The sequence below is a fragment of the Mugil cephalus genome, chromosome 19 (genome assembly GCF_022458985.1).
Source record: "Mugil cephalus isolate CIBA_MC_2020 chromosome 19, CIBA_Mcephalus_1.1, whole genome shotgun sequence".
Lineage (NCBI taxonomy): Eukaryota > Metazoa > Chordata > Actinopteri > Mugiliformes > Mugilidae > Mugil > Mugil cephalus.
In genome coordinates, this window is record NC_061788.1 from 18,532,764 (window position 1) to 18,560,744 (window position 27,981).

Consider the following 27,981-nt stretch of genomic DNA (forward strand, 5'->3'; position numbering starts at 1 on the left):
TATTTTGAATTTGCAGTAGGTTCTTCAACCTCTATATGTATCATATTTTGAAACATAAGAGTTACTAGAATTTATTAATAAAATTAACACTATAACTAGCATGAGAGGCTACATTGCTTTTGTGTAAAAACTAGGGATGGACATTTACCGTAAGCGGTTTGCAGACAGTTTGGCTCTCAATCCATCACAGGTTTACGTTAAGCCACAGGTTTACGTTAAGCCTGTGATAGATTGAGAGCCGAGCTGTCCACGTTCTACTCAGGCCGGCCACAGTCAAGAGGAATTAGTTGGGTTTTTTTTTATTTAATTTTATAAACTATGCCAATCTTGGAGACAGCGTTAAGTAAAAAGCTGTCCAAATAAAGTAAAGCAGATGCCAACACTCAACATACACTGCTCCATGCCCTGGTTCAATTACTAGTCTTTGACATAATATGGTTATTGAAGGGCTTATTGCTCCAGATAATATTACTTTGAACAGGTCTTTATTTTATATAGCTCTACAGGACTTAACTGAAGAGGACAGGGAGACTTTCTTTCATCATTCTGCGTAACAGTAACTAATATAGATGAAAGTAACCTATTCAAGCATCTCCTTTGGTCCAACTAACAATCAAAAAGCCAGACAGGTGTTAATCACAAGCCATGTTTCAAAATTAAACAAAATGGGAGAATGGGCTGTAGTGCAAAACATTGAAGACGATCTTTATTGTTCACAGTTAAACACAAGCCACTGCTTTAAGAACTTCCTTTTTTGCCATATTGTCCCAGATTCTCCAGCTCCGGTCAGAGTCCTGGTTTCTTCAGTTTGTGCTGATTGTACCTCCTGTCTTGGTTTGCTGTAGTTACTACGGTTGGCATTTAAAGTGGATTGTTGAACATGCTTTAGATAAGCGAGGCAGAAGAAAATGACAGCAGGAGTTCCCAGTGGACAACAGGATTTAGAGGACTTTCGGGAGCAGAGTTTGTTTCTAATACTTGGAAGAAAATGTGGTAACTCCGTGTTTGTCAGACCTGCCGAAAGGAAAACCCGCTGGACGAGATGTGTTTGGTTTCCCGCACTGTACAAAACAGCCGAATGTACAGAAACAACAATGCTGTTTAGAGATGACAGAATTCAGTGAGAACACAAATGTTTGTATGGCACAAAATAATCAGCTGGTTATCTTGAGCAGAAAATAAGCATTCCTTCAGCTTGTGCCAGGTCTGGTTCAAATTCATCATGTGTCAGCAAATGCCAATTAGGACAGAAGAAACAAAGAAATTCAAATAAATATAAAGGGAATGTCAAATCTTAAAAAAAGAAAGAAAGAAAAGAAAAAAGAAAAGACTGAAATTTTATCAGTTTCTGAATTAATTTACTTTCTTAACTGCATCTTCGTTCAAATCAACATGACCTCATCACGTACGTCCTTCCACATTCACGACCCAAACACATCCTCTCTCCCTTATTCTGGACAAAAACTCAATGAAGGCGTCTTTGGAAATCTTCCATTTCAGGCTGGCGACAAAACACTCCAAAGTATCTCCTCTAACACTCTGAACCCAAGTCAATAACAAAGTCAGTTGATCAGGTAATCTTGAAAAATGTAACATATCATGTTCAACTGGAGACTTGCATCTCATTTAATAATATTAGGCTTTTAAAGTGGAAAACGATTAGTCAGGAGAGTTCACCCAAATTGCAAATCGTTGTCACTCGTGCCCTTATTAGACATCCAACTAACAACAACAATGGGAGTGAAAGGGAGCATGTGGTGCTCACATGATCTAAAACCTTAAACAGCCAACAGTCATCATTCATGTATTAATACTCCTGGATAATCCCCAATCTTTACTGATTTACAGTAGAAAGTAGTGCCGGTGAAAATGAGATTATCCGAAAATACAGACACCACAAATGCGCTTCTATTCACCTCAATTGTGTCAGAGATGTGTCTCAAAGTTGCACTGATACAACCAGGGTTGGACCTAAGTAAGGAAATGTGCACTTATGGGCAAATTGACCCTTTAAACATGGGACCCAAACATATTTTATTGATAACATGATGGCATCCCGTCTGCGTATTGTTCTTCCTTAAATTCATAAGTCTAGCATGTTCACTGGTAAGACTTCATATTTGCATTTGACAGACTGTCATTTATTCTTCAGGGCAATGAAGAAAAAATAAGTAAAAAAACAAACAAACAAAAACATTGTGGCGAATCCTGTTGTCCACTTAGAGGACATAAGGGGAATGGAACAAATAACACTGAATTCCAAAGAGTTGCTGACATGTTACTCTTTTGCTGATTTGTAGCTCTTCTCCATCGATTCCTTCTTCTCGTCTCCTTCTCGTCTGCCCTCCGTCTCCACTCAGTTCCGTGTCCCTAACTGTGCTCGTGATGTGTTTCATTATAGTCCATGATCTTTAGCTGCTGCTGCCGGGGGCGACCAGGGCCCCCCTGAGCCCTGCCCCCACCTGGCCCCGCCCCTGCTTTTCTGCGGGGACTTTCCTGGCTGGAGACCCGCTGCTTGGGCTCAGGGGGGTGCTCCTTGGTGGGCACAGTGAGGGGAGTCGCGGGGACGGGGGCTGCTGGGGGCGGCGGTGTCGGAATAGGGGAGGGTGGAGGGCCGACGGGTGCGATGTAACCCGGGCAGGGCGGCTCCACGCAAAGCTCAGTCTTCAGGCCGTGGGCTAGGCCGGCCAGGCGGGGCGGCGGCGGCTCCTCATCGCACTGGCTCTCACTCTTGTTGCGGAACAGCTCCCGCGCCCTCATGCCCAGGAAGCTTTTGGCGCTGGGGTAGGAGCCCACGGTGAGCGGCGCATCAGAGGAGGGGAGGAGCCCGAGTGGGTTGCTGTGGGGGCAGGACAGGGAGGGCTCCACCAGCAGGGGCGGGGCCAAGTCCTGGCTGCCGTTGATGGAGTTGCCTGTTAACTTGGAAGAATTGGTCGCCTTTTGTTGACCTGGCGATAAAGTGCTGCCGTTGCCGCGAGGGGAGTCGTGTGTTGGTCTGTTGTCCGTCTCCTCGGTGGTGTGAACTTTACTTGGTCCATCGGGCACTATGATGCTGTGGAGGCCCAAATATTAACAGGTTAAGACAAATATTCATCTAAGAGTGATGGTGGTGCACATATATGACAATTAAAAACAAAAACTTAACATTTACTAATTACTACTTAACATCATCCAGTGTGCAGATATTTGCTCATTTAAGAGTAATTAAGTTGTACTAAATAAATGAAAAATAATGTTTATTACAATGTATGTACTTAACAGGACATTGTGTACTGTACATCAAGAGATTTCTCAGTTGCTGATTGCTGACAAAAAACAGCTAATAAATTTAACATTTAAAACCAAAAGAGCAAAGAATTATGGGTAGATTACATTTTTCACCTTTAGTGTTCAGTCTAATATATATTCATATTATATGTAACATATCATGTTATATATATATATATGACTACATAGTCTGACCTGGAGTCAGCAGGAGTGTGTTGGTCAGCTCTGCCCCCTGATGGTGAGCTGGCAGCGGTGCTGGTTGGAGCCTCCATCTCCACCCTGCTGTACAGCTGCAGCAGTTCGGTCTGCAGCAACTGAGTGATTCTCCTCTGAGCCTGATACCTGCTGTCCGAGGCCTGCAGCTCAGCCCTGCGAACAAAGGGATGAGAGGAAGACAAAGAGGGAAAGAGAACTTGAGAACAGACACAGATACATGTGATGTGACAGACATAAATAGGGACATACTCTAATTGCACACACAGGCGCAGGAGCTGGAACTTTACACCGCCCTCTATCAATAGTCTGATCTGCTTAGACAACTAGTTTACGTCCTCCTGATTCGGAGTCTGTTGCACTGATGCAGAGATGCCAAATACACATCTCACACATGTCAAAGCTGTCCTGAGGTCGACATTTGTAAAAAGTGACACGGAAGGAAGAGGTCAGGTCTATTTAGAGACCTGTTGAGAGATCGTGTCTCCTTTTGGCTTCAGAGTGTGAACTGACAAACTGTCCTTACTTTGCTTGACACTTTACATCTTCGAGAAACTTCTTTTGCTCTGCGATGAGGTGTTCCTTCTTGGACAGGTGTGTCTCCAGCTCGGCGACTCTCTGCTGCGCTGCCTCCAGTTTCTGACCCTGAACCAGCAGACTCTGCTTCAGCGCCTCCACCTCCTTCGCGGAGGACGTCTGGAGCATGTGGGCCTCCTGGGTGGCGGTCCACAGCAGAAAAAAGAAAAAGAAAAAAAAGAGCAGGACAGAATGAGAGAACAGAATTTAAGCTGACCTCGAATTAAACCAATACAGTGACAACACTGTAGTGCCTTTGGCTGTCTCTAAATGGAGCCACAAGGGAAGTTGTGTAAACAAAATGCCTGGCATTCAAATGAAATGAGGAATGACTGGCTAACTTGATGTAGTAAAAGCAGTGAATGTAAAGTGATTATGAGAAGTTAAGGTGATCTGGGAGATCGGTATTTACTCATAAATACAATAAAAGTACAAAGAAACTTTGACATGATTAAACTGGAATATATTCACTTAATTTCTGAAACAACACGCCGCAACTCGTCAACTCGGAATTTATAGAAAATTTTCACTTACAGGGATGGTTCATTATCGGACTGTCAAAGTTAGTCCTAGATTTGAGCAGTATATGTTAAAAAATCTTTGGTTTTGAGATTTGATTGTTACAAGAACACTTGGCCACAGCACAGCCCAACTAGTGTCAGCTGAGAAGATGCATTTTCCCTCAAAAGATTTAAAAGTTACGTTACAGTTTGGATATAAAATATCCAAAAAGTACAAAAAAATATAAAAAATGAACAATAATTAATCGTCTGTACAACGCCACTGTGCCTCGACGACTGGTAAAAGTCACACAGTGAGCATGTGTCACAGAAAATAGAAGCATGATCAAAACTAAGGATTTGTAAAAGGAGATGTTTAAGATGATCCAACCTCGTACCTACCATCTTTTCTTGAGGCTCTTTGGATTTAATTTCACACAACATCTACATCCACAGATCACTGATCATATACGGTACATCCTAGCGGAGGCAGCTTTTACTGGGAGAGTTGGACATGACACCCAACAAACCCAATTAGTGTCCCTTTTTTCACCTCAGTACGTCATCTCTGCAGTGCTTCCACATCAGGCGCACACGCTCAAACAGACACACACTTCCTTCCAGCGTACCTTTGTGGTATCGGCGCCTGCGTGCTGTAATTCCTGCATGGACAGCTTATGTGCCTCCCCGAGGAGCAGCAGCTGCTTGTTCAGGAAGCTCATCTGCTGCTGGGTGCTCTCGCTGTTGCTCAGCTGAAGGACGAACGAGACAAACAATGATGGAGGAGGGCAAAGGAGCAATTATGCTACAAATAAAGCCTGTCCAAAAGGATTTGGGAATACATCAGCATTAAGCATGGCAGAAATAGTCATTAATGAGCGGTTCACTCATCAAACATTCAACTAGGTGCAACGTTTTCAGAATATAAACCACTTTAGGGAGCTACAGCACTTTGAAACAAATGATGCGTTTGCTGAAAGAAAATATGTCCAACTTCACAGGCATTCTTGCAGCTTTACATCAAATTACCGTAAGAAATTTCCAGGTGTTAAACCATCCTCTGTGTCTCCACATGTTTGTAGAGGTTGCTGAGCTCGTCAAAGGGCAGAGGACACAGAGGACGGCATTCAAGTTGTAGACAACTACGGTTGTTAAGCAGACATGCAAGAAAAATCTGCCGGTAATGGAGTTGGTGCGAGGAATGCGGTTGAACAAACAGTGCATGAAATCTTGAATTACTCTCTCTATAGTCAACTCACTGTCCCCTCTCCACCCGCAAAACCACCACGTTAAACACTTCACACAGCAACACGGACAGGATTAATAGCAAATGAGCTACAGATAATTACACTAAATGGTTTGGTCTAATTAGCTATGTGGACATTAGTTTAAAAGTAGATTTTAAGGTTAAAATCAAGCGGCTCCTCCTGCTGTCCACCAGCAGCGAGTCTCTTCACAGTTGGAAAGCAGGAGGGAGGAGGTCAGAGAGCATGAGTGATGACACTGGGCGCTCAGCCAGCTCGGGCCATATTAAAACGCCTGCACTCTTTCAGGGGCGTGAAATTGAATAGCGTTTAACTGACCTAACAGTGTGCTAAAGTGGAAATGTGCTACTTTTGTGGCACGTCATGGCAATAAGGGGTAGCTGCGGGTGTGGTTTTCAGTCTCACTCCTGCCTGTTTGACATTGGCTACGTTTACCTGGATCCCAGTGCTACACAAAGAATTTGCCCAATGAAAACAAAAATTAACTAGAAAATTATTAGAGCTTTACAACCATATAACAGCTTGTTCTGGTAAAATAAATACTAATGTTGCCTAGTTGACATAGTGTAAAAATAATTTTAATATGTTAAAATACATAAGGAATTAGTGAACCTGTGACGTCACAGTTCTCCAACACCTCTGAAATTCTGTACCGCACAGGCCATTCATTCGGTTTGAAAATCATGAATAAGGATCGATATGAAAGGCCTGCTTCCAGCACAACGGCTCCTTGTTTGTCAGTATTTGGATTCAGTCTGGGTAAGAGAAGGGAAAGGGACTTTAGACAGACCCCAGGAGGCAGAAAAACACCCAGACCCCCTGTGTGGCTGACCCAAAAATAAAGAGGGTGAAACAACATCTCCAAGGCAACCAAGCCCTGGGACAGTCTGCAGTCTACAGAAGTAGCGAGATGAAGGGGACGGGGTTTATACTTTGTTGGAACTCCCTAAGTCTGACCAGGCTGTCTTAGTGCCAAGTAGGCACAAAGGAATTTGTGATAAAAAAAAAAAATTAGGATTAAAAATAGAACCTTTCAGTTAAAATTAGTGTCTAAATGCTGATGATGGCACATGGGTTAGTTAGCAGGGAGACTGTCTGAAATCTAACACCTGCGCAGATGATGAAAAGTAAGATATAAGACGCATCCACGTATGAAGTGATTTGCTTGTCACTCATCATCCTGCAGCTGACAGTTGGTCCCTAGTGGACATTTCATGCTCTGGTTGCCTAAGTATCCCTCTTGTATATTTTCCACCCCAAACGTTTCTGAGTGAAACAAGCAGAACCTAAAAATAGATCATTTAGTCGACTTTGAATGCCAGTAACGAGCGGGTGTTGCTTGTGTATGGACCGTTCTTCTAGCTCATTGTGGTAGATGTTGGGGAACGTTGGGGAACTTTGCGTCACGTGTCAGCGAATTGTAATTGGTCGTCACCTCTCGGGTATTGAGATTCATTAATTCCATTCCACCAACTTCATGGCAAAGTGTTCTGCCTTTAGCTTGCTGAATTTCATTAAAATCCAAAGCTCTCTTGTTGTTTCTTTCTACGTTGTGCCCTCCTTATATTTATATCTGTATATATATAGGTTCGACAGTGAAACCAACCACCTGGTGCAAATGACCCCACCTTGATGGTCATCTGATTGAGGAGGTGACCGGTGTGGCACACTTTGTTGTTGGCCCTCTGAAGCTCTGCCTCCAGCTCATCCATCCTTTTCTGACACTCCTGCAGCTTGCTCTGGAAACACAAAACAGACTCAGATTAAAACAAAAACATTGAAATATAAGACAAGGAAATACACACAGAATAGGCATAACATTATGACCACCGACAGGTGAAGTGAATAACACTGATTATTCCTGTATCACGGCACCCGTTAGTGGTCTGAACATAATAAGTGAAAGAACATTCTGTCCTCAAAGTTGATGGGTTGGAAGCAAACTGACTAAGCGTAAGGGCTTGAGCAAGCATGACAAGGGACAAATTGTGACGGCCAGACGACTGAGTCAGAGCATCTCTAAAACTGCAGCTCTTGTGGCGTGTTCCCAGTCTGCAGTGGTCAGTATTTATCTAAAGTGGGTCAATGAAGGAACAGAAGGAACAGGAAGGCCCACAGGGTCATGTTCCCAAGGCTCAGTGAAGCACGTGGGGACTGAAGGCTGGCCGTGGGGTCCTATCCAACAGACGAGCCACTGTAACTCATACCGCTGGTTCTAATACAAAAGGTGTCAGGATACACAGTTCATCACAGTTTGTGCGTACGGGGCTGCATGACCACAGACCAGTCAGGGTGTCACTGCTGACCCCTGTCCTGGGAAGACAGTGGTGTGTGCGTCACTTATGTGGGGAACACATGGTAGCAGGATGCACTGGGAAGAAGCTGGCAGTGTGATGCTTTGGGTAATGTTCTGCTAGGAAACCTTGGGTCCTGCCACCATTCCCTGGTGCCTTGCCACAAAGCAAAAATGGTTCGGGAATTGTTCTAGGAGCAAAACGACTCTGGGGTGTCAACTGGTTTCCAAATTTCCCAGATCTCAGTCCCATCAAGCATCTGTGTTGATGTGCTGGACAAAAAAGCCAAATTAAGGATCTGCTGCTAACACCTTGGTGTCAGATACCACAGTACACCTTCAGGGGTCTGGTGGATGGTCATAATGTTACGCACGATCGGTGTACCTGTGTGTGCGACTGAAGATGTCTCCTTGAGCGTCCTTACATTGTTGTAAGTGTGTGTGTGTGCGTACCTGGAGCTCCTGGTTCTTGGTGTAGTAGTCGTCTCTGCCCTGCTGCAGTTGTCTGATCTGACTGTGCAGCCTGGTCACCACCGTCTCCCGGTCGTCCCACAGCTGCCTATACCGCTGCTGCTCCACCTGCAGACTCTCCCTCAGAGACGTGATGTCCACGCTCTGCAGGTTCAGCTGGTCCTTCTGCACAGACACACCCACAGATGCACGAGGTGAGTACAAAACGTACGGAAGACGTCGACACCAAGAAGTGCAGCGTCCTTTAAAAACCAGCAGAAGATCATTTACTTCAGCCGACTGCTGCACGGAAGGGGCTCTGCTTTGTTTAATTATTACTTGGAAACAAAGAAGTAATGTAGGCCGTCTGATCCAGGAATACATTGATGAAAACTAATACTTTGTGTTGTTGTCAGCTGCAGATAAAGAAACCTCGATTACATTTTTACTGTTATGTGCCATAGATGATTAAGTAGTAATACAGCACATAACGGTGATTACTGGGCATCGCTGAAGAATTTAGACGTCGTTTCTCGTCTTGCTGATCCTCAAATTGAAAACACACTTTTACCGATGAGCATGTGGTGTAAACGAACAATAAGCGACTCTTTAAATATGTGTTTTTTGTGCTTCCATAAATGCAACCATCGCACTCAAGAATCTTCAGGCTCCGCCAAAGACCACGCGTAAACTTGCCATAGCATTGTTCTGCTCCTCCAGCGCAGTGGCGTTGATGATGCGTCGGAGGAGGCGTCGGTTGCGGACGGCGTGTTGCTCCCTCTTGTAGCGCTCGTACAGCAGCTGGTTGTGCAGCAGGAGCAGCTGGCTGCGCAGCGTGTGAAGCTCGTCCAGTGGAGCCGAACCTGGGGAGGCCGTGGTAATAATAATGTAATTAACACAGTCACAAAAGAGAAATTGGATGATTTGTTATTTAAGAGCGGAACACCATTACCTTTTACCTATTTATCTCTAGTTTGCTGTATATTTACCTGTTGTGTTTTTATACTTTATCTTTATGCCTTAATTTATATGCATGTATGTGTGTAGACATGTATGAAGGTGTATGTTTCTGTATGGATGTGTGTGGGTTTTATTACCTACTTTTCTTTTTTTCTTTACTCATTTTATTTAACTTTAGTTTTATACATTTATTTTTACTCTTTGTAATAAATTCATAATTTTAATAAAACCTATTTTTCTCTCTTTTTATTTATTTCTTTTTTTATTAATTATATTCCACTACCATTCATTTATTATATAAAGTCAAATCTCAGGAAATGTTTTGTAAAATGTTTAAATAAAAACCTTTTTAAAAAAAAATAGTGTAACACCACAACAGCATAGGTAACATAAATTTATATTAAAAAATATATATATCATAATCAGTTGGTAAGACAAACATCTCACAAGTATATTAAAAGTGGCTTTTAATCACACTGACAGAAACTATGGACAATACAGAGCATAGAGAATAAAACTCTGTGTTTTTTAATAAGAATGTGTGTTATCAGAATCTAATTTACTACAATATGACAAAATAAAAAACAAACATTAGTGTTGGATTTTTTTTTGTAGTAAAAAAGTAAAAAAGAAAAGAAAAGAAAGAAAGAATTTGGGCGCAATTGAGTTTCAGTGTGTTTAAATGTAATGGTAATCAACTGTAATGGTGTCATGTGTCTTAAACCTCCAACTAATCCATTTTAAATCCGCTTTGCCTTATAGATATTGTGGTAATTCAACAGGTAAATCAGATGGAACATAAAGCCTCTTGGACAATAGCAGGAAGTACTGCCTGCTGCCAGCTTGCTCCATATCTCAGTGGAGAATATTAATGATCCACATTAACCTGACAAGATTTAATCTGCTAGTCTATTTAATTTGAAGGGAGTGAGCCGGAGCCTCCAAATCCCTGAACTCAGTGGGTGCTATTTGACCTGTAAGTCATATTATGCAGCTATTTAACATGTAAACAATGAGGTAAAATATGAAACTGAAATTCCACAACTGTCGAGCATAACTCTGGATACCAGGCGTCACTCGTTAAATGTTTGAAAAGAAACATTTAGAGATAATTCTCTTAAGAGAAAAGTGGGAGTTGCAATTGAAATGACATGACTTCTATCAGTCAATGGTGGATATTATTAAATTCTGGGGTTGTAATTACATACTGGCAGAACGTTTGATTCTATTTTTCTATGTTGCTGTCAACATCATTTGAAGAAAATTAGATTCTTGAGGCTTGATCCACGAGTAAAAGGAGACGAGAAATCTCCACATGGCCAACTTTTCAGTTTCTGAGTTGAACGGGCTCCGGGTGAACTCTGTGTTTTGATAAACCTCGTCAGAATAAATTCCTGCTCATGTCTCAGACACTCGTGACAAATCACTAGTCATGCCTAAATAACGTTCCATCTGCAGTCTTTATAATAGCTCCTTTTTATAGAGGAACAACAGTGTTGTGGTGTGAGTGCTTTACCTCCAAAGTGAGTCCAATCAGCTGACTTACTTGGCAAAGGTAATCTGTAAAAGGAGAGAATGGAAAAAATTACAATTATTTCCATGGCAGATTTTTCAACCACTGGAGAAGACAGTGTTTACATCGGCTTCCCTTGCACAATGGACGCTGACCTACCACAGGGTGACACAGCAAATCCAGGTAAGTTGCTTAACTAACAAGAATGAAATCTATATTCTTCACCCACACACATACTGTAGCCTCTCACACAAAGGAATCTATGGAAGCTTTTCTGCAAGGTAATTGAAGCTTGAACATGAGCTGCCGTCGGCCACAGCCCACGTCAACACAAGCTGGGTTTACATGGAGACTTTTTTCTCATTCTGATTGAACGTTGAGCAGCTGTTTACATGTGAGACGATCTATTCCGGTCTGATGTTTACATGCACCACTACCTTTTAATTGGAACGGTCGTTTTACAGACGTGTGACGAACGCAGACTGATAAAAACATCCCGCTCTTCTTCTTTTGAATGGCGGTTGGCAAAAACTTTCAGCAATGGAGTGTGGATCTGGATAATCTAAATCCTATAAAATAATCCCGTGACTGATCTCTCGTCTAATCAGCAGTAGTTGTTATTGTTTTATTCTTAAATCTTTTATTCTTAAATCAACAGCTTGATTTGAAAAGTTTGTGGGTTCATATCCACTTTTGCGTTGCCTTGTGTGTTAGCCTTATAGTTGCCGGTCTTCAAGGTTTTCCAGCGGTTCTGAATTTGTTCCACAATCTAATCTCGGCTGCAATTAATTTTAGATGGACCTTTTTAAACAGTTCAATATTTCTATTATATTCTGCTGTCCAAGTGTGCGATAATGTCTAGTTCTTTCAGAGTTATTAAAAACAAGCTCTCCTCAGTGCCCTAGACAAGTTGAGGAAACGTCACTCGAATGTGCGCATATACGTCAAGACAGAGCATGCGCAGACAGAACGGAGCCTGACTTCATTTCGATGCACTTTTACATGATTTTCGGTTTGGGCTTCTACACTGGTTGAAATCGGAATATTTGGCTCTATGTAAACCCAGCTACTGTAAACACCGTCAGTCTGACACTTCCAATACGCAACTCTTGCTCGACAAAGTCTTAGCTGTACCCTAACTTACATGTCTCCCATGGTGCATTCACTGACATCAAGGACAAAAAAAACATACTCTACAACCACAGCAATGTCATCTTATAGAACACAACAGAACTGAACATAAACACGTGAGCTTCTCAATATTGGTGACTAATCGACTTCCTGATTAAAGCAACATGGCACAGCAGTAAAGTCAACTAGTATGAAAACTAGCATGACTAGTATTCTGACCACCATCAGAAGATGAATATATATGTTTTTATTCATGTCTAAATGAATGCTGAGTTGTATTTCATAGAACCTGTCACAGAATTAGACCTTAAATCACCAATTTGGACATTTTAGAAAATATGGTTGTTAGCTTTCTTTCTCCAGTGTAATATTGCCTGAAGCAAGTTAGTAACGTCCTGGAGACTTGTTACAGATATTTGACAGGAAACCAGTGGATACACCCGAAAGCTTTTTTTAGACAAGGGCAAAGGCAGGCTAATATTTTCACACTGCTTTAAGCTGGCAAATAATGTTAACACTTCTGAAGACACTCAGACAGTGGTAACCATACACATAGTTGTACTTGTTTTAACAGAACCCATGGGCATTTGCTGTCAATGTAGTACAGCGACCACACGGTCATATGGAATTGGAGGGTACAAGAATGTCCGAGCCTCATTTAAACTCTTCTGATGAGAGCTTAAATTAGGCAGATTAATTTTCCCTAAACTTCCCAATTCATTTCATCAAACCTTTAAATAATTCAAATTTAGTTTTGAACTCTTCTAGATACTGTCACATTAAGGAGGAGGAGGAGGTGAGCGAGTGAAATGAGTGACACCACACTGTTGTGTGCTGGGTAATGACTTTGCTGAGACCATCTCTGCTGTTGTATTACTGACTCAGAGGCCTGGTGTGTGTGTGTTTGTGTGAGAAAAGAAAGGGGTGGTGGCTTTGTGAACAATGTCATACTTGTTCTGAAATGGGTGTTTCCTTTGGACTGCAGTAATATACTGGAAACAACCCAGACAGGCTCAGCACAGTGAACAAAACACACTCTTCAGTGTGTTCGACATGAGCTTCATGTTGACAACAAAGCACTGGGAGAGCAAATGCTTCTGTCACAGGAACACAGCCCTCCACATGTGTTACTTTACATGCACACACAACAGTTGAAGTTGTTCACCTCCATCCAAATTCCTGACACACTTCCAGCATTATGAGTGAGTCACCTCATAACCAGAGTGTTAGATATTTTACATTTCATTAAGTTTCAGTGGCAAAGCCTATAGATCAAATCCCGGCAAATTTTGCAGGATCACTCAGAGTTGATAAATACACCTTAAAGTATTTGTGCACAAAGCTTTCGAGGCGTAGTGCGAGCAGCAGAGCAGTTTCACTCTTCCATGTGTGTCTCTCAGCATGTGTTCAGGCACAGTATGGAGTGTAGGTCACCCGCTTTTTGGCAGTTCTAACAGTTAAATCACTGAGGTTATGAAGTGTAAAAGTGTGCTTGGGTTGTGCTTATGCACGCCAGAGAACAACCTTAAAAGTCAAACCTCACCTCTTGAGAACTTTATCGTGGGTATCACTCCCCTGCTGAACAAGGCGATCCAGCACTTCCAGTGGTGAAGCGGACACAACCCCTTCTTCTTCCCCATCCTCCAACCCTTCCTCCCGCTGCATCAGCCTGTCCATCGTTGCCTTGTACACCGCCTCTGAGGTTTTTTGTCCAACAAAGAGCGAGGCCGCCCTCGGCAGGGCAAGGTCGAAGAACGGCTCGTAGGGTACTGGTGCTGGGGTCTTGCTGCACGGGCTTGGCGAGAACATCCCGAACTTTCCCACCTCGTCATCTGGGGCGGAGGGGCTTCGGTGCAGGTGGTGATCGATGGGGGTGAAGCCTGACTGGAAGGACCAGGACTGCTCGAGGCCGAGGGCTGAGCTCCTGCTGTCTCCCCCCGCTCCACCCCCTCTTTCACTGCCCACACCGCTGCTACTTGCAGTGTTCTCAGCTTTGTCTGGTGTTGACACAGTGTGATGTGTGTCCCGGATGTGGCCTCCAGGCTGGGTGTTGGAAGGGGTCTTGTCTTGTGTCTGACAGCCAGTTAGAGTCTCAGTGGTGTGGTAGAAGGGCGAGTCAAAGCCCCTCAGGCCCAACCGCTCTTGCTTATCTTCAGTGATCTTCAGCAGCTCCTCGGTGATGGCAGCTGCTGCAGAGACAACACATGGAGGATTGGGATGGAGTTAAACCTACATGCATATTCTGAATGTCGGTGTCTGCTTAAATATTTTCAGAATCACAAACGGGTGCCAAATAACTGCTAAGCCGAGGATTCAGGGCTTCTGTCATTTGGAGAATGCTTTTATTGTAAGTGGTGCACAACACTGTTGGTGCATTCATTTTTAGTTTAAGTGGCTCAAGTGGGATTTAAACCAATAACTGTGCAGAGCAAGCTGAACAGACTGGCGCATAAATGGGGATGTGTTAAAATCCTGGATGTTTAGTAAAATAGCATGCTTTTTGTAGTGGAACAACAAATTAAATTTCATCAAAACCATTTGCATCAAAAGTCAGGTCTAGAATAAATTAGAGGGGTTACCAAGTACAAATTTCTTTCCCTTATTTCTTCTTTTGATATTAATGTGGTTTCTATTATTCTAGGTCTCTCTGATATGTTCACTGAGGGACTGATTCAACAGAATACACAAGCCACAACGTGCAGGACTGATTTGGATTGGGTGGATTATTTCCTTGCAGTAAATACTGACAATGTGACTACAGTACACACTCACCTTCTTCTCTCTCTTTTTCAGGTCTCAGCTGAAGCTCCAGCTCCTGTCTCTTCATGAAAACCGACAGCTCATTCAGAGTCATGGAGATGTTCTCTGCAGCTGCTGCATCTGACGAGGACAAATTAAATGTTACGACTGTGCATAAGGTGTCAGAATAACGAAGTCTACTACAATCACACCTTGACGATAGTCAAGATATGCACAAGATTTCTATTAAAACTTATTTTATTCAACATCCCAAATAGAAAAGGTGAATCAAAATTCTATTCAGTCGACTTGAGTCCAAGTGGAGTTCATGTATGCCTGAGTGGTTCAAAGCGGAGTCTCGACCAACACTGATTACTTAATCTGTCATAATTAAAACTGAAAGGGAAAATGACACTTATTTTTAACCACTGTGACTTAATTGAGTCATCAGGGCTCTGTCTGGAATTGCATGGGTGACCACATTTCAGATCCAACTTCAAGTATCAGTGCCAACCTGACTGGAAGTTGATTTAAACTGATGAAGATAGATGAAAACAAATTTATTTCAGTTTGGGGTTCAATTATCAAAGACGCCTTTTAGAGATATTTAGAGGTTAAGGACTTTTGAAGATTCCAGCTTTCAAAAAAATGAGTTTCATCATGTCTTACCTCTGTTTGTGGCTACTTCTGCATTCTTCTCTGTATCTTTTACTGGTTCCTGTCTCACCAGTGTGGGCTTACTGCTTTCTCCTTGACGACGATCCTGAAAAGTCACACAGTTCACGGTCGTGACATGGGCTATGAATCAATTTCAGGAAACAAACGAGCGGTTTGCTCCAGCTCTCTCTGTTTCCTGTGGAATTCCTTGTGCAATATAAACACATGCAGCTCTTATTGTCCACTTTTTCCACTATTTCAATGTTAAACCCTGTCTAAAAATCAGTTTGTGATTAAAAGCATCAAAAATGATGATAAATCCTAGAGAAAAATCACTGACACTGAACATTTTATGTTTGTGTTTGAAGGACACATTTTCACATGGGTATGGAGAGAGAGCATACTTTTCTCGGTGGACTGGATTGGACTGTGTTGGCTGGTAAGGAGATTATGGGGAAGTCATCTGATAGGGTGGGAGGCGGGGAAGAAGTGGCTGGAGTGCTAGAAGCCGGCGTTCCTTTCCCTCCTGCTCAGATCAAAGGGAGACCAAAAGTTTTTCAGTTAAGTGCAACATAAAAAAAAAAAACAGTATAGGACCTCAACACATTTTGCAATGTCGTGACTTATACCTGATGTGCATTGGAAGCGGCTAGGAAGGTGCGAGGCACTGTGGGAGAGCTCCAGGTTGGGCGACATGCCCCTTGAGGAAGGGGGCGTGGCCATGCCACACAACGAGGAGGGGCTCCACAGAGGGTCCTTCCCCCCACAGGAAGAGTTGAGTTCACAGGTGGAGTTCTGTGAAAAGGATCAATTTCAGAGATAGCTACATTACCACTGTACTGAAAGGAAACCTAATTGTTTATATTCTTCTAGGGATTTTTTTTTTTTTAAAACGAGATCTCTTCTCTATGTGTGTTATATAGTATATCAGCAACCAGCACAGCAAGGTTGTTTCCCACTGCTTCCAGTCTTTATTTTCAGCTAAGTTATGCTACCTGGCTGCTGGTTATAATTTCATAGTGAGAGGACACATTTCTGAAAATGTTATACTATTTAGTTATGTAGCTACACTTATTCATTTGTGCACCTCCTATTATATCGATATTTTATCCCTCCAAGTGACGTCTGCCACATAAATGGTTTGGGATTTATGCAATATATTGAGATAATTGGACTCTTTATTCCAACACAATGCTGGGGAATTAAAGGTTAATGCTGCATAGAACAACACTACTATCTACTATACTAGTACCTTTACTCTATTGATCGATTATGGTGGACTGGTCCTTGAAGACAGAGAATGGTCTGAAAATGTGGTATACTGCAAATATTGCAAGTTGAGGACACACTCCCTGGTCTTTCATGATGATCCCAAATCCACAAATGCTGCTGATAGACAAAGCTCTCAGAGGTACAGTGTCTAAAATAAATGACTATAAGGTGCTATATTTGGAAATAAATATAAATGAGAAGGAAATTGCTAGATTAGCCAAACAGTTTTATGCAGAAACATTGTTTTCTTTTAACCATACATGAAGATATTTCCCTCTTTGGCAGATTGTCTGACCTAATCTCCAATCTCTCTTAACGGAGGCCAAAAGATGATGCCTTTAGTATCAAAAATTACGATTTATCAAGTGAATGTTATTGCGTATTCTTTGTACTGAGGTTCAGAATGTATCTAAATTGAATTCAGTAAAATGTGAAATTGTGTATTCATTCAACCATCAGTCGAAGTAAAATACAGCGCCTCCTAAAATGTTGGGGCAAATATGGATCCTCTGATGGAACCCAGCAGGCAGAATAATACACTAACCCACTCCCTGGTGTGGCTGGACCACCAAGCATCGCCAAGGCAACCAATGGTAATGTGGCCAGATGATGACAAAGAGCATGAGTTGTAAAGAAACACCTTTCTTTGTGCGGCTTTCACTAACCCTAACCCTAACCTGTTAGTAACTGTATTACTGATATTAAATGCTATTTGTGGGGTTCTTGGAGACAACTAATCAACTTGCTATGTCTGACATATGACATATGGAGTATAACATGAGCCTCAGTGACAGCGGCAGCAAATAGAAGTTTAACGACATTGTGTTCAGGCATTACCTCCGATCATCAATTACCGACCAATCTCGACTCAACCACAACTCTGACAGCGTTTCATCGTATTATGGCTGATCTTACCTGCCGTCTGGAGGTCTGTGGGCTGCGGTATGAGGACTGTGTCCCTGAGAAGGGGGGCAAGGACAGGGGAGGGGGAAGCGGCTGCCGTGGAGTCGAGAACGGGGTCGAAGAAGAGCTTCCTGTTGTCAAGAAGACAAACAGCCTGATCAGTCTACAGTGTTGGGGTCTTTGTCTGCTCTTTTGGACAACACTGTTTGGTATTTGTCCTTCAAAAGCAGGCAGAAGCTCAGTGTTTGATATTGAATATTCAATGAAAAAATTGACAATATCCATGTAGCTTGTGTCATTATTATTCTTTAAATGCTTAATAGTTCACTGAGGCCTTATTCACAGCCCAGAAGACTTGACGCCTGGCGTTGATTAAAAATTAAAAGCATACATTTGTGCTTGACAGCATGTCACAACAAACACGAGAAGCCCAAGCCCATCCTATCTAGTGATCATGATTGCAAACTGATATTTTTGCAGATCGCAACTTCCTGCTCCTGCTGCATGTGCAATAAAAGTTGTTGTTTTCCTGTTGTGCGTCATGCGTCGTGGTAAAGAAAGAGCAGACAAAATGAAAATAACATACAGATAGCCTTGTCCTCTTGTGCCTGGGTTGTAACACAGAGTGAATTTTGGCTCGTACATAGCTGTGCTCAATATTTGGGGTGAATTGTGGCTTATGAACATTGCATGCGCACTGATGGGTGCACCTTGGCAGAAAAGGTATGTGATCGCGGTTTTCTCTCAAATATCAGTATCTAGAATCGTTGGCGCTCTAAGGACTTTCATCTACATGATGTGTTTTCTGACCGTAGCTGCTGTGGAGGTCTGTGTAGGGGCTGGAAGTGCAGTCTTGTGCTCGCAGATGGATTTGGGGGTAAAAGTTCTCTGGCATGGTGGCGTAGCCCTCCTCACAGGAGGCCTCCTTGGGGTCTAGGGACACTTTGGCGCATTCAATAACGATATCGTGTATTTCATACTTTTTCCACCTACAGAAAAAAAAGACACCAATTGGTTAAAAGAGCTATAGTAGCATAGGGATGTCTGTTTCTCAGGTCAAAGCGTGAGGCTCACCTGGTGGGGTCAAGCTCGTGGTCCTTGGTTCCGGTCACCAATTCTGGGTGTATACGAACGTGTTCAAGCATTGGCTGGAGGTTGGACGCAAAGTGAATATTAGCAACAACTGAGGGTGCAAAACTCTACTCAAACGGCAGGAAAGCACTGGAGCAACAAACACATCCTAACCTTCACTACTTCTTCAAAGGTTTCCATGTTCTCCTTCATGCTGTAATGGGAGCGCAGGTAGGACACGAAGTTGCACGGGTACATGCCGTAGAGGCGGTGGAAGAGTGAATAGACGCTGGCATGTAGGTGGATAAGGTAAACCTCTGAAACATGCCCTGAGTTTAAAAAAATGTGAAAGATAAAACACACCAACATGAATGCCAGGCTTACAAAGCAAACCCACGCACACAAAAAAACAAAGAACAAATTGCAGAAATCATTAAAACAAATTTTCACAGACCAGTTATTCACCAAGCCCAAGTTATAATATTATGGCGGACGATTTGAACCTTTGATAGAGGATTATATCTTAGCAATATACAGGGGTAAGTTGCCAAAAACATCCATCCACTCACTACCCATGCCCATGTTCCGGTGCAGTCTGTGGCTGGCGTTAAGTCTTGAGCATTATGTAAGCAAGCTGCCGGGGTTAACCATTCAGAAAGAATTCAAAAGCTTGAAATCGTCAAGAAGCACACACATGTTGCACTTACGTACTTTTGAGACACGACAGAGAAGTTCCTACCTGGATTCTTAAGGTTCCAGGACGCCAGGCGGCCAAAGATGTCAAAGTACTCCCACAGGTGTTGTTTCCCGGCTTGGGGGATCATGGGCAGCAGAGTGATCAGAACCAGGACTCCAGTTATGAGCACCACTACGTCTGTATCCGTCTGCCAGGAAACCAAGACAAAAGAGTTAATTAGAAAGTTGTAATTAAGACCCTTTAAGTCATGACTGGACTTAGGCAGATGGTGAAGAACTTTGTACCATAGCTATTTTTCATGTAATACAATATTTAATCTAATTCGCAATGTAGTGGTAATCACATTTTAGAGCTTCTATTGGAATGTGAGCAAGAGCACCAAGATAAAACTACCTGGAAGCCAGACGAACTTCCACACAAACATTTTTTGTGGCGCAATTTAGTCTGGAACCAATCCGTTGGGAACTGATTATGCCCCCGTAAAGATTTGCCAGGCCGATCAAATAGCAGTTATGGCGTGATGGACTGAGTAACAGTGACATAGGACCTCTTCTTAGTGCCATGGGGTTGAATTTGCTTTTAAAAAACATCTGAAACATCTTAATCAAACCCTGTGGGCATATTACCAGACTCATATTATATAAACTACATCAGCATAAGATTAAACATTATGGTAAACGTATCACTGTTTGTCGTTTTCTCTTTCTCTGTGCGTGTCATCTCCTGATGGAAGAATGTCTTTCGTTTGCAACTCTGTGATTTGTGAACATCAGATTAGTCACACCAGAGGTATGTGAGACTGTGTATATTTGGTCAAAATCTGAACTGATGATGGTGAGAAATAAAATAACCATGACAATTTATCTCAAGAAGATAGAAATCTGTTAAACAGATGTTGGGATATTTCAGCCAAGAGCAGAGGAGTGGGCTGGCTGAAAAGCTTGATTTAATCATCACGTTTGAGGAACAACATTGTAAACCTCACCTCTGGCCAGTCTGAGTAGACAAACTGAGCACTAACCGACTCAGTTAGTGCTTGAATTCATGGACTGGTAAAGACTGAGAGAACAAATCTAGTTTCACTAAAACGCTTCACAGCACATCAATGAACAAAACTGACTCACCCACTCCTTGATGTGCCAATAAAACCTTGCAATATATTATAACTGATAGAGATTCTTTTGTGAAGAGTCACTGACTATCACAAAAAATCTAAGAGAAGCTGGATGACAAATCTCTAAACCTCAACCATCCGCACGCCTCTCAGTCTCCTCTCAACCACATTTCTTTGTTCACTGAGTCATATCTGGGTCGTCACCTTTAGGCATTTGAGCAGCGAGAGCAGCAGGGGGTACCGAGCGATCTTGTGGATCCAGGACGGCTGCTTGCGGATTACATGGCCAAGAAGAGTAAGGGTGGGCAGCCGGCAGGCCTGTTTGGTCATACAGTCGTTCATCTTGTCTAGAAGGTGCTGGGAGGGAGAGACATCATGGTTAGGTTGGTATCAAGTACAATCAGTGGCGAGGGAAAGGCAGCTCAGTTTTTCATGTGAACAAATAATTCACATGACAAGCAGACATCTGACATTCTTTGAAACTGGTTCTATTAATAAATATCGTACACTCAAATATTTGGAACATTTGCTGACCACAAAGAACATGGCCTGGCCTTCCTGAATACTGTGCTCTGTACAGATGAAGCAAAGATAGATTTGTAGACATGTACAATATGCTACGGACCGAAGCACAAAGCATGGTGGTGGAAATGTCGCTTCCACTGATTCAAGCAGGTTAACAAATCCACGAAGGAATATCTCAAAACCCACGTCAAAGTGTGCATATAAGAATAACCTAAAAACATCTTACAACTGAGTGGATTGGCAGAGTGGTGGCACAGCTCAGCAAGACAATGCCAGAGGCTGATGGGCAATTATGCAAATAGCACTCCTTGTTTTCCCCAACTGTTGTCTTCAAGAGATTGGTCAGCGGGAACAAAGGAGATACAGGGGAAGATAACGTTCGTCAAGTTGACCAAAACTGGTAACACTGAGCATCCCAAGGAGTGTTAACTCATCTAAAACCAAAGGTGGACGAATGTCGATGTTAGAAGTCTAAAAATCTGATAAAAATTAACCCAATTAACCTGAATCAACAGACTGCAAGTAAATGAGGAGAGTCTGCAAGCAGCATGGATGTTTTGTATGCATAGTTTTGTCTTTTAATTTAATACATGAGTGGAAGAGTGTGTTAAACTTCCTTTTTGAACCCAAGAGGAGAGGGACGATAATAATACACTACACATTGTCTTGGTGTGTCATTGGCTTTGGTCGTTTTTTTCCTGACCGCAAACATTTTTTACCTTATCATGTGGCTCTCTGACAGACGAGAGGATATGCATGGCCTGGGCGGAGTTGGTTTCCAAAAAGTAGTCCACCAGGGCGTTGAGCAGCATGGACCCTCGCTCTTCAAGGAAAACAGGAAGTAGATTTTGAATTAGCTTTTAAGTGGGGTCAGGAAGGTTCACCCAGATAACTGACTAAAATAAAACAATCGACGCACTGACCGCACTTATCAGCAAACCTACTCAATGTGGCAAAGAAAGAAAGAAAAAGCCGAGCACAGGTAGATAAACCACTACACTGACGGTAAACAAGCGGCCTTACCAGTGCTGAGCTGCTCGTTGATAAGGCCTCTGATCTCTTCTAGCTGGTGGAGGTCGGAGGTCTCCAGGAGCGGGAGAAGATCCCCCACGTTGGGCTGCTCCCTGGCCATGGTGGTGGCAGTGCTGGAGGTGGAGGCAGCGTCTTTCTAGCAGTGTCCGCCCCTGCTTGCCTGGAGGACTCCTGGGGCCCACCCACCAAAACAGTCTCCAGGCACCTCTACATCGCACCGAGACCAATTCAAAAACATTTGCCAGAATTAGTTGGAGCTCCAATCTAGGATTAGTGTTCACGTGACATCAGCAACACTGTAACGTGAAGGAGAGTTTGCGCTTAAGGCCTTTCCTCCAAATAGAATAAATGGAAATGTTGAAATAAAGTGTGCCAATGATGTGGTGCACCTACAGCTAAGGACTAAGCTGCAGGTAAAATGTTTGTGGAGAATTGAGTTTAATGACATCTGTGTCATTGTACTCGTCCAATGACAAATGATTGTACAAAAGCCACGAGTAACTGCTACTTCCCTCACACAGCCTATCTTTAATACAAGTTGTCAGCCAGATGCATGCACACATCGGCGCTTTTATACCGTGCATGGTCACAAATTTTCGACTTCACATAGCTGTATACAGTATATCAACATATACCCAAATCTGCTGGGGTGTCTAGGTGGGCAGATCTTTGGAAACTTGTACCGAAGATTACGGACCCTTGCGGAATTGAACAGCATAAATTGGCCCTAAAGGACACACTCAACGTTGGTGATAATCTGTCTCGTTTAATCCTCTGACATTTAGACTCTGTTGCTCTTGTCTTATAGTGGAAGTTTCTGGCAAGAGACTTATAAAAGATCTCCAAATCATTCTGCTGAAAGTATATTAACGTAGGTTTAATTATTGGCATGTCAAGTTGATATGCCTCACTTGATAGCCTTGTTCTTATGTCCATTTCCTACATATCTGCTAGAATACCCGGTATAGCAGAAGAAGCCTGCACCGAGCGCCGGTTATTTTAGGGTTTATAATGTCAATGTCAAATTGTGTGCTACGGTGAAGTTAAAACTTGATGAATGAATTCAATCTTTAATGAGAACAGGCCTCATTTTCCACAGCATGCATTACGACTTGTAATAGCAGGAAACTGCAGGTGTTACTAATGCCATAAATCAAGTGTTCAGTGAAGCCATGACAGACTGACATTGAGCTGATTCATCTCATTACTTACACCTGCGCTTTTCCGTTTTTGACCTGTCAAAAAAACACAAACTCGGCAGGCTCCACTTTCCCCTCTGAAAACACAATAACAATGTAGATGCCAGGCTAGGATGATGGGCATAGCCACTTTACAATCCTCGACCTCAGTTCGCACGAGCTCAGGATAATATAAAGAGTTGTGCACAGTCAGTGCGTTTACATGCAGAGCTTAATAAAGCTATGCTCAAAATTCGACTTTCTCACTACAGTCCTTGTCCCAGTTTACATGCAGCACAAGAAAATCGAATAACTGTTCTCCTCTTCCACACTAGGTGGCGATATGTGCCTTTTCAGGGGGTTAATACCACCTTAATATGGCCCGATTTCTGGGTGATCTATTATGTGATATAATAAACAAGAGTTGTTCATGCGGCAGACCGGCATTCAAACAACAACCAGACGGATAATAGTAAATTTTTTAATCTTGTACGTAATGTTGGCGCTACTTCTGATGCAGGTAATATCCGCGCTATCCCTCAGACAGCTCCATTTCTCTTCTTCTTCTGCGACCGGCTTTCTTGGACGTTTTTGTTCTGGGGTCACACGCCAGCGCAGCGGTGGTGAAGCATGCGCACACGCATTATCTGATGAAAACTCGGATTCCAATCACATTATCTGGGCGTCTCAATCGGACAATGAGAACTCTGATTTTAATCGGAGTAACGTGTTTACATGCACTTAAGTTCTCCTGTTAAAGTCCGATTAAGGCAATAATTCGTTTTTTTCACATGCATGTAAACGCACTGAATGAACACTACTGCACTCGTTACACACGTGGGACAAATCAAGACAAGGAGATTGTGCAATAGATCCAAATACATGCACCCTATCTGACCTTGCCAACAAGAATCAATTTTCGTATCGGGGCTTTGGATGAAAGGTTTGATTCCAAAAGTAGATTTAACATACATTAACAAAATGTGCCTTAGAAACACAACCGAGCCAAATGAGTTTACCATTTCAGGTAATAAGCCTGTTTATGATCCATTTAGGCAAGATGCTGAGTCAGTCACTCAAAGCAAAAAAAGGCCAGGGGAGCCTTGCAAATCTCCATCTGAAAAAGAGGCATAAATAATCCTGATGGGCAGGTCATTATCGTCAGAGCGCCTGCACCCAGCAGCTTATCCCCTAACAGGAGTAATGAATCAGCACCAGGGATCTCATCAGCTCTTAAGATCTAATTTCAACACTTAAACAGCAACATCTAACACACTCCAAGATGACGAGAATGTCAGTAAAATTAGTTGTTGTTTTTTTTTAAATTAGTTTATAGGGTGTAAGCTACGTCAGCACAGAATACCGAACCTCTCAATGTGTACTCACAAGCTACAAAAACCAAGATAGCAAGATCTTATCGGGAGTGAGAAGAGGAAATGAATTATCATCTAGAGCATTTCCAGTCATATGTTACATAAAACACTGGCCTCTGGGAAGAAACATGAATATTAGCCTCTTTAAGCCCTTCATAGCTAATCAAAACAAGATGATAAATCTTCGCACACATTCCTGTTTGTTGAGCCTCGGAAGAAGTCACAGCAAAATCGTCTTCCTGTTCAGCTCCCTGCTGAGTCACGAGATTGGGAGCTGGGCTACGGAGGTGGATACAAACACAACGTCTTGCAGGGACAGGTCAGCGGCACAAACAGCAGCTAGCCTCAGTGAGATCTCAGGCTGCTTTGGGAGCACACAAAGAACCTTTATGCAGCCTGAGAGCATCAATGTACCCACTGGAAATTACATTTGATTGTGTGTGTGAGCGGTAACCAGCAACCTTCTATTCGCCTGCGTGAATATTTAAACGCACCGTCATGAAAGAAGACAAACAGCCCGTTTAGTCCATGTCAATAAATAGATTTTAGTCAGGCTAACTGCCCAGATGCTTGTTGCAGAGGTTTACTGGAGTACGCAGGGCTGCAACTAACATGATTTCCATTATCGATTACTCTAAATGACGAAAAAAGAAAATTGTTTTCCCAGAGCTCAGTCACAATCTCATAATATTTCTTTTGTTAGACTAACAGCAAGTTCAGAACAAGCAATACAACTTAAATGCGGCCAATTATTTGTCTGTTCTGTTTTCATTAGAACTGCGTAACTGGTGCCTAGAAGGCAGCTCGACAATATGATCATTTTTGTGAGGGAAAGTTAGCGCGGAGCTGCTCCGACGGCAACTGATCATGCTCTGGCAAAACTCTGTACGGAATATCAAATCATTCTGGGCTTTATGATACAAGAGTCACACACATCATCTGAGCGCTGCAAGGTTGAATTTGTTTCCCACAAAATGACTGATTGGTTGTAAACTAACCAGTTGTGTGCAGAGCTTTTTTTTTCTGTATCAGTTGAAACATGCCCTATAATTAAATTCAAATGGTCCGTTAACAGAATCACACTCGGATGAGAACTGAGTCTTGCTATGCTAGGCCAATACAACTGACAGAAATATGCAAGAGGAATGGAATAAAAATAACCACTAACAACAACAACTAACGTCCATTCCTACCCAGAATCCAGCATTTGTTTAAAATAACTGAGAGAGCTGTTGATTCAACTGTGTTTTCATTTTAGGGGCCGTGGTTTGTAGTACGACTGAGCCATACTGTGCTGTAAAGACACATTTTTTAATATTCAGACAGCCTCGTTGTAGTCAGTCGGCTAAGATAAATTCACTTTAACGGCACCATAAACTACATGATTTGGTTTAATCATCCCCTTTCTGTTGGTGTTTCAACATAAACTTCACAGTGGAACAAACGTTTTCTATTATCATTCCAAAGTGTGTGGACAAATAATGAAGAGGGATTTAGTGCAGGGCTGCTATATTAGAATACATCTGTTTTCACTAGTGCGCCTCGCAAACTAGCTCGTGAGTGTATGCATAAATGACACCAGCTGTACACTTATAGTACAACTATACAATGTGGGAAGACAGGCATACTCTTGTCATGTGTAAATATACACGATTCATGTACATTCTTACTGTCTCCATTATGTTTACTGTGAGTCTTTGAATTTCTCTAACAAATAAAGGTGCATCTCATCTTCATATAGGAATACATTAAATTAAATGCATCACGCTTTATTTTTAGTTTTTTGGTGTCTGGTAAGACAAGGCATTAGGGTCCTCCCCTCCACCCCACCTCTGCTCCTGGACACGGGCACTTTCACAGAGAAGGCAATGTGACAAACAGCCATGAGACACGGTGACAATGTGACAGAGGTAGATGAGGTCGAACTAGTGTGAAACCGGTGGCTTATTCCATCTACATGATGGCAGCAGAAAGTATTGGATGTCAGGCGCGTGCTAGCAACACGACATGATTATATTAATGTGACAAAAGGCTGTTGGACTAAATTAGAGTTATTTGAAGCTTTGAGGCAAATGCAAGAACGCTGCAGAAAGCTACAGGAGCCCTTTAACTGAGAGGCAGAATACTGCATCAAATAAGCAAATAAAATGCACCACGGCCTTAACGATAATCTATCAATGTGGCATGCACAACGAGAGGACTGACGAGCCGTGACAGGCTGAGGTCTGAGGCTGAAAAGCAGCAGAGCTGCTGCTGTATGTGGAGTGACCACTGGCAGCTGCCTGTCGTAAACAACTCGCAGAGAACAATGGGCAGGGTTGGGTTTAATCTATCCGATTATAAAAATATGCAACCATATTTTCAGTGGCAGCGCAAACACCGCTCCAAATTCCCCGTTAACCAGATAGCACCACGACGAAATGTTTAAATCATCAACGCCAACTAAACCCATCGCCGGGTCTTCCCAAAAACAAGTCAGTCCCACCGCCGAGAGCTAACGTTAGCTGGGAGCAGCGACCCACACTCGGCGAGGAATTCATTCTGCCTGTCAGCCGGATTAAATCGGCGGAGAAGCAAGCGAAACAGTCTGAGTTCACCGAAACATGTCACATGCGTTCAGATTAAGAGTAAGAAAAACACATTCGACTGAAATAATTGGACCTGTTTACCTGTTAGAGTAGCTGCACTCCACAGGGCGCCGCCATCTTGAACACCTCACAGCCCATCCCACCGCAGTCAGCCTCCGCTGTCAGGCTGCATACAAACTAATCCCGCAAGTTAGAACCCTGCACGTCTAAGGCGGAACTTTTACAACTCGTTCACGCAAGAGTCAGATGAAAGTTTATGCAACCTTAACCAGCGAAAAATACATTTTCATGCATGTCCTCGGAGATTCTTAGCGTTGTTGCAAAGCTAATACTGTTTTTCCCATCTTGCTATTGGTGGAGGGTTGTAATGCGGTTTCGCGTGACCCACATGCGCACGGCGCACGCGCAAATGAGATTCCCTTCTTTCACCATGTAGTGAGGATATCAACGTGGAAGTACTGTATATTCGTAAAAAGTTATGAATTACATAAGTAAAAATTATTATATGGTGATGTCAACAATGATATAGCAATGCAAAACGTCATACACCAGCACACTTTTGCTCTCAGAATTAATGGAAACAATTAAATAAAAAGTATGAGGCACAAGGCTAATATGTATGGGGGAACAACTCTGCCATAATTAAAAATAACTGAATAAATAA

The 27,981-nt window shown here is 42.6% G+C and overlaps 1 protein-coding gene across 3 annotated transcripts; it reads right to left on the bottom strand.

Annotated features, from left to right (window-relative positions):
- Positions 1-679: 679 nt before the first annotated feature.
- Positions 680-27,587, bottom strand: tsc1b (TSC complex subunit 1b). Of its 3 annotated transcripts, XM_047569799.1 has the most exons (23): positions 27,399-27,587; positions 22,170-22,385; positions 21,866-21,969; positions 20,826-20,978; positions 19,550-19,694; positions 18,985-19,139; positions 18,814-18,887; positions 18,550-18,728; positions 17,752-17,870; positions 16,194-16,359; positions 15,969-16,090; positions 15,577-15,670; positions 14,941-15,048; positions 13,712-14,357; positions 11,041-11,084; positions 9,261-9,427; positions 8,568-8,750; positions 7,450-7,560; positions 5,186-5,308; positions 4,007-4,194; positions 3,463-3,636; positions 2,890-3,052; positions 680-2,462 (listed from the first exon to the last, which is right to left on the bottom strand). In XM_047569799.1, the coding sequence occupies exons 2-23, from the start codon at positions 22,276-22,278 to the stop codon at positions 2,412-2,414; spliced, it is 3,378 nt and encodes a 1,125-aa protein (XP_047425755.1). In that variant the 5' UTR covers positions 22,279-22,385; positions 27,399-27,587; the 3' UTR covers positions 680-2,411. The 3 variants fall into 3 exon arrangements, with proteins under 3 accessions (XP_047425755.1, XP_047425754.1, XP_047425753.1); XM_047569798.1 differs by having other exon boundaries at positions 680-3,052; positions 13,712-14,354; positions 27,399-27,585; XM_047569797.1 differs by having other exon boundaries at positions 680-3,052; positions 27,399-27,584.
- Positions 27,588-27,981: the final 394 nt, after the last annotated feature.

Coding starts and splice junctions, on each gene's coding strand:
- tsc1b (XM_047569797.1), bottom strand. CDS start 22,278: ATGGCCAGGGAGCAGCCCAACGTGGGGGATCTTCTCCCGCTCCTGGAG. Junction 18,729..18,813: donor CACGAGCTTGACCCCACCAG/GTGAGCCTCACG, acceptor TTTTTTCTGTAG/GTGGAAAAAGTATGAAATAC. Junction 15,671..15,968: donor AATCCAGTCCACCGAGAAAA/GTATGCTCTCTC, acceptor GTGACTTTTCAG/GATCGTCGTCAAGGAGAAAG.